Source organism: Meleagris gallopavo, chromosome Z (genome assembly GCF_000146605.3).
Source record: "Meleagris gallopavo isolate NT-WF06-2002-E0010 breed Aviagen turkey brand Nicholas breeding stock chromosome Z, Turkey_5.1, whole genome shotgun sequence".
Classification (NCBI taxonomy): domain Eukaryota; kingdom Metazoa; phylum Chordata; class Aves; order Galliformes; family Phasianidae; genus Meleagris; species Meleagris gallopavo.
In genome coordinates this window covers 14,918,251-14,930,208 of record NC_015041.2, presented here as the reverse complement: position 1 = coordinate 14,930,208, position 11,958 = coordinate 14,918,251, and the positions used below count along the sequence as shown (strand labels likewise).

General features: G+C 34.5%; 1 protein-coding gene across 1 annotated transcript in view; it reads left to right on the top strand.

Annotated features, from left to right (window-relative positions):
- ARL15 (ADP ribosylation factor like GTPase 15) overlaps positions 1 to 11,958 on the top strand; it is a 212,386-nt gene that overhangs the window by 67,467 nt on the left and 132,961 nt on the right. Inside the window, exon 6 of the mRNA XM_031557241.1 lies at positions 5,168 to 5,376. Coding sequence (XP_031413101.1) covers positions 5,168 to 5,376 — 209 coding nt within the window. The remainder of the gene's footprint in view (positions 1 to 5,167; positions 5,377 to 11,958) is intronic.

Sequence of the window (11,958 nt, the reverse complement as noted above, 5' to 3'; positions counted from 1 at the left end):
AATATATATTACGTTTTGAGGTACATGAAATTAGAATAATAAAGAAAAATAAAACAAAACCAGTGCTATTTCTGCTTTTGTTTTTACTGTTCTTATTTTTAAGCCAGACTGCCTTCCTACTAGAAATCAGAAATTTTATCAAATTTCACACATGTAAAAAAAAATTCATAAAATGTCTATTCTATATAAGAATGTAGCTTTCAAATCAAGTATACGACTTGAAAAGGAGCTCTTGCTTTATTTACTGATTGAGCCGAACTTCCCATTCTCTAAGTCTCTATTTTAGTATAATCCCTTTTTGCTCTCTCTCTGTGAAATTAAGAAAGAACTTCTTTCTTCCAAAAACTTTGTCCATAAAATGTCTATTGTTTGGATTACTGTGCCCCAGATGTGGCGTGCCCTAAACCACATTCGTTCAGATTGTACTCTTTCCAGGGTAACTTGAAACATCTCTTTGCATTACACAACTTAGCTGAATAATGGTATAGAAAGAAATTACAGATTTGATAATTTCCTGTTATGGTTACTCTATTGGTAACTGTAGGTGACATTGTGTGTGAAGAGCACAAACAAGAGTAAGGAAAGACTACAAAAACAAGGCAGATACAAACATTGTTTGGAAGCTTCTGTTTGCTTTTAACTCTGGAAGAAGTTTGGGATATGGAATGCTGGAGTTTATTCTCAAGACAGATAGTAAAGGTGTATAGGCAATACAGAGCTTTTTCTTTGACTCTAAGAATTGTTTTTCCAATCTAGAGACCAAGTACCATCATTTATTCAGTATGTTTATACAGTCATTCACTGTTGAAATGTTGTCAAAACAGAATGCAATGTCATGGCATCTGGATGACATGTATACTTAGGCCAAAGTCAAGATTACAGCCCCATTCTGGAAGCCACCTAATAATTTACAGTTGTTTTTTTGGAATAAGTCTATTTTATAATTTAGCTTGCTATCCTGTAAACGCAAGCTTAGAAACTACTCTGAGATGTCAACTGCTGAACCCGGTCAAATTTAAATGAGTGATTTTGGATGTGAATAGCTCTTTTTTCTTCTCCCCAAGTTTATAAATACTAACAACATGTTCGAGGATTTAGTAACTTTCTCTGTTTTATGTACTAAAATATATTGCCATGTGTTTGTGTTAAGTTTTTGTAATCTACTCAAAGGCCTTTTTCATAAGCATAGAAAATCAACGTGTTGTGTAATCATCTTTTAAATTCCATTTAAGTGTTAGCTGCTCAGCAAAAACAGAATGCTTAATATCAAGGATGCTTGGATTTCCACGAAATTGAGCAAGACCAGCATAAGAGAACTGTCCTCCCTACTGCTGTTCCTCCTTAAGCTTCATGACCATAGTAATAAATTCACACTGTTAAACCAGTTGAATTAATTGTTTAGGTGAGAACTCAAGAACCAGTAATTTTAAACAAGACTGGTTAAACAAAGCATGTGTATTTTGTCCTAATTTGGAAGTAACAAGCGAAAGAAGAGAAAGTAGGAAGGGGAAGTCATGCTGTTGTGCAAACCAAGTTGAATGGGAAGTACAAGCTCCTGGAGAAGATGGCTGTCAGGACCTATCTGCCTTGAGAAAAAATGAAATAGGATGGGGAAAATGACGTTGACCCATTAAATAGAATTTAATATTTAAATAGGTATGGGCAAACCACAATCCCACCTTGTCCTGTGAAGAAAGAGAGTAGGACTGAACACTCTTGTAACAACATAGCCTACCAGGGGAGCTAAAATTTCATCTGTTTAGTCATCAGAAAACTGATACAGCAAATAAATGCCAGCCTCAGTCATACTCACTGGGACATATTAGAACAAAATAGTAAAATTTCTTTGCTCTATTTGAGTAAAAGGCAGTTGACACCTTTACAAAATCTGGTGATGGAGTGCATGTTCAGCCAACTGCATGTGACGTATCTGCCTCTAACAGTTTACAGAACATCTTAGCAAGTGACATTTTTACGTGACCCTGATGAGCTGTCCAAGCTATGAGTCTCATAGAGGTGTTCATATTCTGAAAGCATTAAAGATGGATCTGTTTGCTATCAATCATACATGGCCTTCAGTTCAAATAGTGCCTAAGCCCAGAATCAATCAAATAGTTTCCTTCTTTCATATATGAGAGGGATCATTACACTTCTTTGCTGATCTTGTTGACTCCTTAGGAAATTCAGACAAGCACTGAGCAGTAGTAATCTTTTCACTGTTCAGAGGAAATGTTCTTTTTTTACAATTAGCTCTTTGCAGTGTGAATACACAATCTATCTCCTGTCTTACTTGAAGCAAGTAAGAGCTATGCAAGCACTGCTTATCCTGTTATATATAGCTTATATATAAGCAAAAAATCAAAATTTCCTGATTTCAATTTATGCAGGGTGGGGGTTAGTTTTTGTTGAATAGAATTTTTGTGAAAAGTCAAAACTTCTTGGTGTGCTAAAAAGGCTCTTTCTCCTAATGGACATGAAACTCTACTTTCTTCAGGCTGAACCGATGGGGGGAAGTATAGCATTATAATTTATCATCATGAACCATACCTACACTTTATAAACAACTCTCATTTCCAAAAGAAGTTTTGATTTTTTGATTCAAGCCAGAAATAGCTTTGATCCTTTCAAAGCTAAAGCTGATTCAAACTTTTGTAAGCTAGTCAGCAGAAGAGCTGGACAGACAGAAATAACACAGCTGTGGTAGACTTACTGCATTCTTTATATGCCTGTTGATGTTAAGTGCTGTGGAGATAGATGCATAAAGAGCTTTCCGTTGGAGATTATGAGTGCTGTAGCTGAACGTGACTCAGCTAAGATGAGGGTGCATGTAAGCCACGCTTGGAGCTGGTAGTGGTATTCAGCCTGGCAAGCTGCTTTGCTGTTTCTGCAATCTGAGCTGCTATGGCATTTCCAACAGAGGTGGAGGGAGGATAGAGATGGAATAATAGGAAGAGAGGAAACCACTCAATGATTCTCTCTCCTAGAGGACTTGGTGTGTTTGTGATTCTAGAGAAAGAAGAAAAAAGAGTGAGTTTCAGAACAGCTATCAGACATAAAATCCAGTCCACTGTGGCACTGCCTTCTACAAACTATTAAAACTTCAGTTCTAGAATTGAATAAATAGTAGCACATACTGTATGGCATGTATTTTCTTACTGTCCTTTTCAAATAATCTCTAAAATCTCATGACTGGAGCCAGAGATTTTTATTTTAAATCACATGTTTTATTTTAAGATGGCAGTATAATATACATAATATACATGCCTAAGTGGATCAAACTGACTTTTCACAGACAAGTATAAATATGTTTTTAAAACTTACAACTGCTTGAAACCTGTATGTTGTCTTACTGTTTCTAAATATCTCGATAGCCGGAGATTCAAAGTTTGAGACGGCACCTGTGGTTGCTAAGAGGGAAAAACTGAAAACTTGACTTTCATAGAAACCTCTTTGGGAAAATCTGAGAGGCAGAGAAACAGATGAGAGATGGTTTCCAGGAACTTCAATTTAGTAGAAGCTTTCATGCACAGGCTTGTCTACCTTGAAGTAAGGTCTCTGTGACATTTGTTGTTCTATTGATGGAGACTTGCTGGAAGTTTGACAGCTAACAAATCTGATGTCTTTGAGTTCCTTTCAGTGAAATTGTTTTGTAATGCTGTGTTCTGTTCTCCTGAAAGTACTGAAAATGAGGGAAATAAAGATAGCTTCATACACTATGAATGAAGCACAGAATGTTCCCCTCTAGGAAAAAGTGTGCATTCACAATGTTTATTAGCCACCTAACTTGTGCTGAGTACAAAATAGAGACACTGGATGCTTGAGGTTCCAGTGTCACGAAGGGTGTAACTCTGTGCAGTGAGATTTGAATAGTTCGTGTTGGATACTTAAAAGACATAGTGTGAATTCTTTTTTAAATACTAGTCTTCACCTTTTACTAGCTCTTTTCAGTTGTACAGTGCATAAATTAAATGAATATTTTAAGTATCATAGCAGTGTTATAGTAATTATTTTACATTACCTTGTCATTTTGTGACTACATGTTGGTCAGAACATCTGTGATAGCTGTTTTGTTTCACTGGAAAAGAAAGTTTTCTTATCAGCGGTTGGTATCTGTGTCTACACTGAAATTCAGTTTTCCCTATCCCTACGTAAGATTTGTCGTGTATGTAAAGGATACCTTCAGCACATCTCTACAAATCACTGTCTTGCAAAAATGTCAAGTTTTCTTCTAGAGTATTGCTCCTGCTGTTCACTTTTTAATGCTAGACCCCGTGAGTCTAGTGCCAGATTCAGACATTCAAAGAGCCTGTGTCCAAATTTAATTTAGATAGTTTGACAGCTGTCAAATATCTTTTTTTCCTACTTTAACATTACAACATATGCTGTTCTCCAGGGTACACAAAAGCTTTCTAGATATAACCTTATTGCTTGGCTTCTGTTGAGTTGACTGAGTGCTGCTGAACTGTGCCCTAAGACTTACTGTCACCCATAAGCCTGCAGTCATTCACCATGTGTATTGTGGGCCTGGCTTTTCCAGAATCTGCTGTGTGGTTGACAGAGCAAAATAGTTGAAATGAATACTTTTGAAAATTACCACCTTATCTTATCACTCGCTACTCAACTCACTAGTGTATTACCATTCTTATCATTTTACATGTAATTGTAATTTTAATAGGCTTTCCTGAAACCTTTTTGCCTTGATTACAAGGTATTTGTTTGGAGGTGTGAAATAAAAGACTTTTGTCATACTTAATATTGAACAACTGACATGAAGGAAATTACAGTTTACAGCTATGGGGCTAAGGTAGAAAGAATGGGCAAAGGCCATCTTGTTCATGTGTTAGTATTGGGACACTTCAGTGAGAAAGTACAAGATTAGCCTAGATTAGATGGGATAAGTGTAGTAGTTCTACCAGTGCTTATTTACAGAGCAGAAACTTTAAGGTCTTTGAGTCACTTTCCTTCCTTATTTAAATGATGTTAGTTTGTGTGTGTGTGCCAGATTTATGGGTGCTTTTTTCCTTGTTGTTTTTGCAATGATGTATATTTATGAGAAAAATAATTAGTTGATTGCTTTGGTTATTACAGATAGAAGGGTTATTTTCTATTACAAGTCTTAAAGATGTTCAATTATATTTGCTCTAATTAGTTACTGTTGTTTTGAAAGGTGCTGACAATATCAGGAAATACTGGAGTCGTTACTACCAAGGATCCCAAGGAGTAATATTTGTATTAGACAGTGCCTCCTCTGAAGACGATCTAGAAACTGCTAGGAATGAACTACATTCAGCTCTCCAGCACCCACAGTTATGTACTTTGCCATTTTTAATACTGGCCAATCATCAAGACAAACCAGCAGCTCGCTCTGTACAAGAGGTACGTTATTGTGACATTACCTTGCCTGTTTGTATTTACTGTCTGCACACTGCTGATCCATTGTTATTTATTACCCTGACATCCTAGTTAAGGACTGGCTTCAGTCATCCTTCATTGTAAGTACACAGACCAAGAACAGTCCCTACCCCTAAGAATTTATTCCAGTGCATTATCAACAAGAAATACTTGGATACAAACAGAATTCTCATGCATTTTCTCCATTATTTGCTTGAGGGTAAAAAGATGCTTTTAACTACTCTTATCAAAAGATGCTGGGACAGTGTTTTATGGGTGTTTTGTTCTTTGTTCTGCTTGTTGTTTTTTGTTTTATTTGCTATTTGTTTTAGTCTATCCCATTACTCCATTCTTTGAAATTGCTTAAGCCAATAAGTTGTTTGCTATTGTGAGGAGCCTTTTACGTAAAAGCTTTTTTCCTTAACTTTTATATACTGGTGTGAGAGCACAGTTGCAATTCTTTTTCTGAAGTTCTTAATCTGTTCTTATTTTCTTCTTCTTAAAAGTAATATCTTTGTCCTGTATCCACCATTTGGTAAATCATATATTTTTTCTATTCAGTATACCATTTGCCCTTAAGTTTCTGAAAAAAATCTTCATTGATACTTTCCAGTGAAGTCATTTGTCTTTGAGGAAATGCAGAAAGTTATTTATTCATCATAAGAGACTCTATTTCTGAAGTTATAAGAAGAAATTAAAATTCAGTTTTGTCATTCTGTTTGTAAATGCCATTTAAAGGACTCTTCACATTATAGATTGTATGTGAAATCTTGTTTGTTCTTTGAGTCATGTTTTTCACACAGCAAAATCAAGACTCTTTCAGCACCTTACTTTGTTGCTGATTGTTATTCTAAATTCTGCTGTCACAGATGTGCTTCTTTGTCCAAGGCATTACTTTTATAAAGAATGCTGATTAAATTACTTGCAAAACTTAACCTTATATAGGGTAACTGCTATTGTATGTGTTTTCTCTCCTGCATTATTGCCATTATGTCTCTTTTGCCAAAAGAGAATAGAAAGTTTGTGCTAAAAGGGAGAAATGTAAATGGGATTGAGATATAGTGAGATTTCTAATACGAGAGGAAGAAAATAAGTGAAAATTATGCGAGTTAAACTGTAGAAATTTGTATTAAATTGTTGATCCTTTAATCCAAGAATCTGTGTTTAAAAAAGAAAAAGGATTTGGATTTAGTACATGAAGTTATTCAAATGAAGTTAAGCTCAAATGACTGAAACTTCGAATTCTAGGTCTCGTTCAGCCAAGAATAGATTTAGGAAACGATAATAAATATTTTGAGGGAATATAATAATGATCTTAATACACAAATTTATTATTTTATTCTAGTTTAATGTTCAAGGTAAAAGTAAAGCATTTTTTATTAATCCTTTCTTGTCCAATGACACTACTCTGAGACACGCCTTCATTTACATCATGTTTAATTTAATTTATCCAAATCTACCCAAACTGTTATGATTTTATTTTTTAACAGTGCAATGCAAATTATAATTTCCATGAATTGACATGTTCTTTTTAAAGTATTTGCAAGCATTTCTTGTATGATTATTGATTTTATTTGAGAAGTGTTTATTCTCTGGATTCATGTGAGTAGTGAATACAGGAGAGGAACCACGGTCTTTTCTGCCAAGTGACATGTGCTAGTTAGTTTGCAATTTATAGACGTAACTTTTCATTTTGCATTTGAGGTTAGGTGAATAGACTTTTCAGCATATAATAAAACCTTCATGTACTTAGAATAAACCTTTCTTTTTGTTTATCCTCATTTACCCTCATTCCCTCCTCATCTCTCTCTGTCATTACCAATTGCATGACATCTCAGTAGAGGAATAGATTTTTATATTCTTTCTGTAGCATTTAAATATATTTCTATTGTGTGTACGGTGTATATTCATAGCAAACAAATCTCGATTACTACTTGGAGTCATTATGAAATGCTGAATACAGTAATTCTATTAAATGTGCACAACTAATGCATAGCTTCAGAAAAAAAATATTGTATCAAGATGTCAGTGTATGTCTTTGAAATTCTTTACTTAAGAATAATAAGGGGGGAAAAAAAGAGTATTTTGATGAACTGAGGGAGACCGTCACACAATTATTCCTGGTATTTTGTCCCTGAAATATGATGTCATATGCTTGCTTGAATACAAAGTAGGAGCCTTACTCAATTTTGCAGATGTTGAATTAGAAATTTCTAGCTTTCTTAAAGGTGTGCTTTTTGCTGTGCTTTTGTTCTCATTAGTGAGATGTGGCATGAGTGAAATAAAATACTGTATAATTGTATGACTATTTCTTGTTTCCAAAAGAGCATTTTTAAAGATTTAACAAAGATAATCTCTTGAGCATTGAGAATTTTCTTAGTCTTTTTTTGCAGAACTGACTCTATTAAATTTAGATATTGTCTTGATATTTTTTGTGTCATAAAATAAATGAATCGCAATTGAAATTTAAAAGAAGCACGTATTCTTTTAGACAACAATTTACCTTTCTTTAATGGATACGAAAGGATCCCTTGGAGCATTATTAAAGAAAATGTCTGAGTTGAGTGGTGTGTAATAGGAATTGTAGAAAAATATTTATCTGTAACAAAAAATCCCTCACAAAACTGAGCAAGTGCCAAGTAGTTTCTGCAACAGATGTTAGTTATATTTATTGTTGAGAAGTGCAGTTGCTTTAGCTTTTCAGCTAAATTTTGTGTTTCATGTGTTTCACTCCATGCATTCCATAAGTACTTCAGAAGGTGTATGCCATAAGAATTAAAAAGTATCATGAATAGCTCAGTTCAGAACTACAGTAATTATTTGGAAAAAATATCCAGTCAGCTTGTTTAATCATGAAATATAGCTGAATCTAATTGATTTTGCAGACATCATTGGAGAATATACTCCATGTTATATTCTCCATATCAGAAAAAGTTACAGGAGAAGCTAAGCTGAAATACTAATCAGTAAATGTAATCCTGTTCGTCTGTATTCAGTTCCTGGTTAGCTACTTTTAGTTTAGTTTTTGTTGTTGTTGTTGTTGTTGTTTGCTTGTTTGTTTTGTTTTGTTTTCAATCAAAATCATAGTATCAGTTTAAAGATCATCTGCTTCCAGCCCTGCTGCCACAGAGGTATCTTCCACTAGAGGGAATATAAACCAAAAAACAAAAAAGCATTTGGCATTTCGTTCTGCAAACTATGAATGAAGAAGTTACTTTAAATATGGAGCCTTTAAATTATGTTATGTCAAATTTTGTGGTATTTATTCCACATTTATTCCACTTTTTCAAATCAAAGATATTTATAAGTTGTTTTGATACAGCTGCTAAGTGATTTCAAGTGAGTGTTGTTGAAGTAAGGACTGTGCATGTCAATTGGAACACAAAAGTCAGGCAACTGTATTTGAGTCAACAGATATGTTGTAAAATAGCCTCATTAAAATTGCAATAATAAAGAATTAGTCACTTGGAAATCACTTCTTAATGTTGTTTTGGAACCCTTCTGAATTAGGAAATACAAAGAAATAAGTTTCTCACCAGAGGAAAAGATAGTGTGAGGGTGTCTAGCAAGTTTATGGTGAAAAGAGCATTGTAAATTGCATTGCAAGTGAATAATAGTACTGCTCTGATAATAAACTTTTTTTTTTTTTTTTAAATTTTTGGAATCTGTGCTACTTTGTTTATAACGCTAGGAGCTGGGCATGCCAGTATATTCCTATGAACTAGTACGCAAACTACAAGTCACTTCCAAAGTCAGAACAATATTTAGAAGTGACAAGTAGGATGAACTGAAAGCTGTCTATAGCCACTGTACTTAAGAGGCAAACAGTCATGTGAATCTTCTGAGGACTTGTAGAAGCCATGTCTAGCTGGTGAAGGTTGAAAGTACTAAACCATGAAGCATTGCCAGTTTAGTGGTGAAGCGGCTACATTACATGTTGGGGTGCTGGTTTTGGGGAACTTGTGATTTTTTATATTTAAGGCTGTTTTCATGACTGCATATGTAAAGACACGCATAGAGTGTAACTTTTGTTGAGTTTTCTTTTAGTTATCCAAATGTGCAGGCAATAGATAAGTTTCTTCCATACTTAAAAGTTGTTGAAACTAGTTCCAGGGGAAATCACTCAAGGTCTTTTCTAAATCCCCTTTTTTAGTAATGCTAGGACTTTTAAATGTAGGACTTTAAATGTAGAGAATCTCAGTCATGAACCAAAACTCTTCTCAATCTATTTTAAGATTGTTATCTTTCTAAATAATCATTTTCAGGAAAAAAAATGCATAAAGATATTATGTAGTGAGCCAATTGCAAGTGCTTTTTATCTCTTGCAAATGAGGTCTTATTTTAAAGTTGTAATTTAGTTTGTCATACTCCAGAGAAAAGCCTTTCTCATTTTTCTCTTTTTCTTCATCAGAGCATGATTAAAAATGTCTTTGACTTACAAACAGTATTTTCAAAGCAAAATTTCTCAATTATATGGATTGTCGTGTTCTCATCTGTTTTGGAGTAATTTAGGTGTTTGTGTTTTGAGTTGTGGATGCTGTCCAGTGTCATTTTCTGCTAAGAGAAAATTGGGGGGTGACTTGCTGAAAGAACCATCTTAGTGAAGTAAGGACCAGAATCTATTATACTGCCATTTTCCTTTCTCTTATTTGGAAATTATTATGTAAATAAATATCTTCTTCTTCTCTTAAGTGTCTTAAAGCGAAATAATTGTTGAAAGAGAACATCCAGGTTTGACAGGGTTGATGGGGGTTCTTTCTCATGAGGGAGATCTGTCAAAACTGCTCTTTCTGGTCTTGATGCTTTATGATCTAAGCTAGCTCCATAATAAGCTTAATCCAAAGATTTAGTTGTTTCTTTTTATTTTGTAAGACAGAAATCATTCTTCATGCTATTTTGCCATAGTTTATGTCTTCTATTTTCTGCTACTTAAGCAAAAAGAGATTCTGTTTGGAAAACCTTTCAACTTACTGATGATATTATTATAGGTGTCATTACTAACAATCTGAAAACAGCATTGAGCAGTACAATGTTAAGAGGTTAAGCTTCAGAGAGCATGCAGTATCTCTGTGCCCTCCAGCAGCAGGTAATGCAAAAACTTAGCCTTAAGCCAAGAATGAAAATGGAAGTACTGGCTGCAGTCAGCCCTATTCTTGCCCTGCTTAAACCCTGTGAAATAGTTCACCTAGATGAATTCTTAAACACCAGCTGTTGCAAATCTGTGTACTTTATGACAGGGACATCTACAGCAAAGTTAAATTGGGGGCAGATTTTTGGTTCGTCAAGAAACAATTTGTGAAGTAATTTATCTTCAAATTACTGCAGCAAATAGCCAAAATATGGATCCCTACCCTGTTTTGAGATCATAGTGACCTAAATGACCTTAATATTTGCAATCCCTTCACAGCAAATACTACTTCTCGTCCAAGGTGTATCCCCTGATATTTAAAGATTGTTTTGGAACTGGACTCTGCTATTTTGAGTATTGGCTGCTTCCTTCACAACTGTGGCCTTTGTGAAATCTGTGGAGTTATTTGTCAGGCTTCAGTTGTGAACACATTTGCAGGAGAGAAGGATGTTATTAAACTGATGTTTAAGAAATACTAGTTTAGAAGAATGCTGAAATGATTCTTATATACATATCTCTTAGGAAATCCCTTTCTGATTGAAGAATTTCTTCAGAGCTGCTAGAGGATTTAGATATAAAAAAATCCTAAAATAGAGTAATATAAATAAAATATAATGCAATTAAAAAGAAAATAATCAGTAGAAGGTGAAATAATCTGTAAGTAGAGTCCTAGTTGGATGTGAATAGCAAAACAATTTCATAGTGTGACAAGTCTGCATCCAATGTATATATTTAAAAGGTCCTTCAGTGTTGCATTGTTAGAATAATAATACTAATAGCAAATTGGATAGTAAATATTTACTGCTGCAAAATACAAAAGTGAGCTTTTTAACAAATTTAAATTAGACATTTCAAATTTGGAATATGCTGTGTTTGTTACCTTTGAGTTGCTGGCATGAGAGGAAAGAAGAAAGTAAGGAATTGTAAGGAATTGTGGCCACATGATGAACTAGTTAGGGCATAAAACTTACTGTTCTCCTCCTTCCTTCTGGTTCCTCTTTCTGGACAGAATCAGATCACAAGGCAGTTGGATGAGTGTAGAAGCACACATAAGGAGCAGGAAGAAGGTGAGAATGAATGGGAGCATTCCTGGAAGTGGTACTGTTGCAGAAAAATAATGTGTAATTTTAACTGTAACTCAGCACATATAAACTCAGTGAGAGTTTGACCTTTCCCACTACAGTCTGTCTTGTCTGACTTCTTTACTTCTACTTCTAGCTTACTTTGCTAGAGTGAATGAACCTCAGTGGTAGAAGGTTACCGAGGAAATTCTAGGAAATAATTTTTCCCTGTTCCTTAGTAGTGAAGGGTTTGAAGTGTGTAAGTAGTTCTACTGTGGCTGAGAAAAATGTAGGACAAAAGCGTTTATTTTCACAGTGGACCTAGAAAAATGCTTTCTTTTAAATCTTTCTTGCCAGGACAAAATAAAATATCATTCA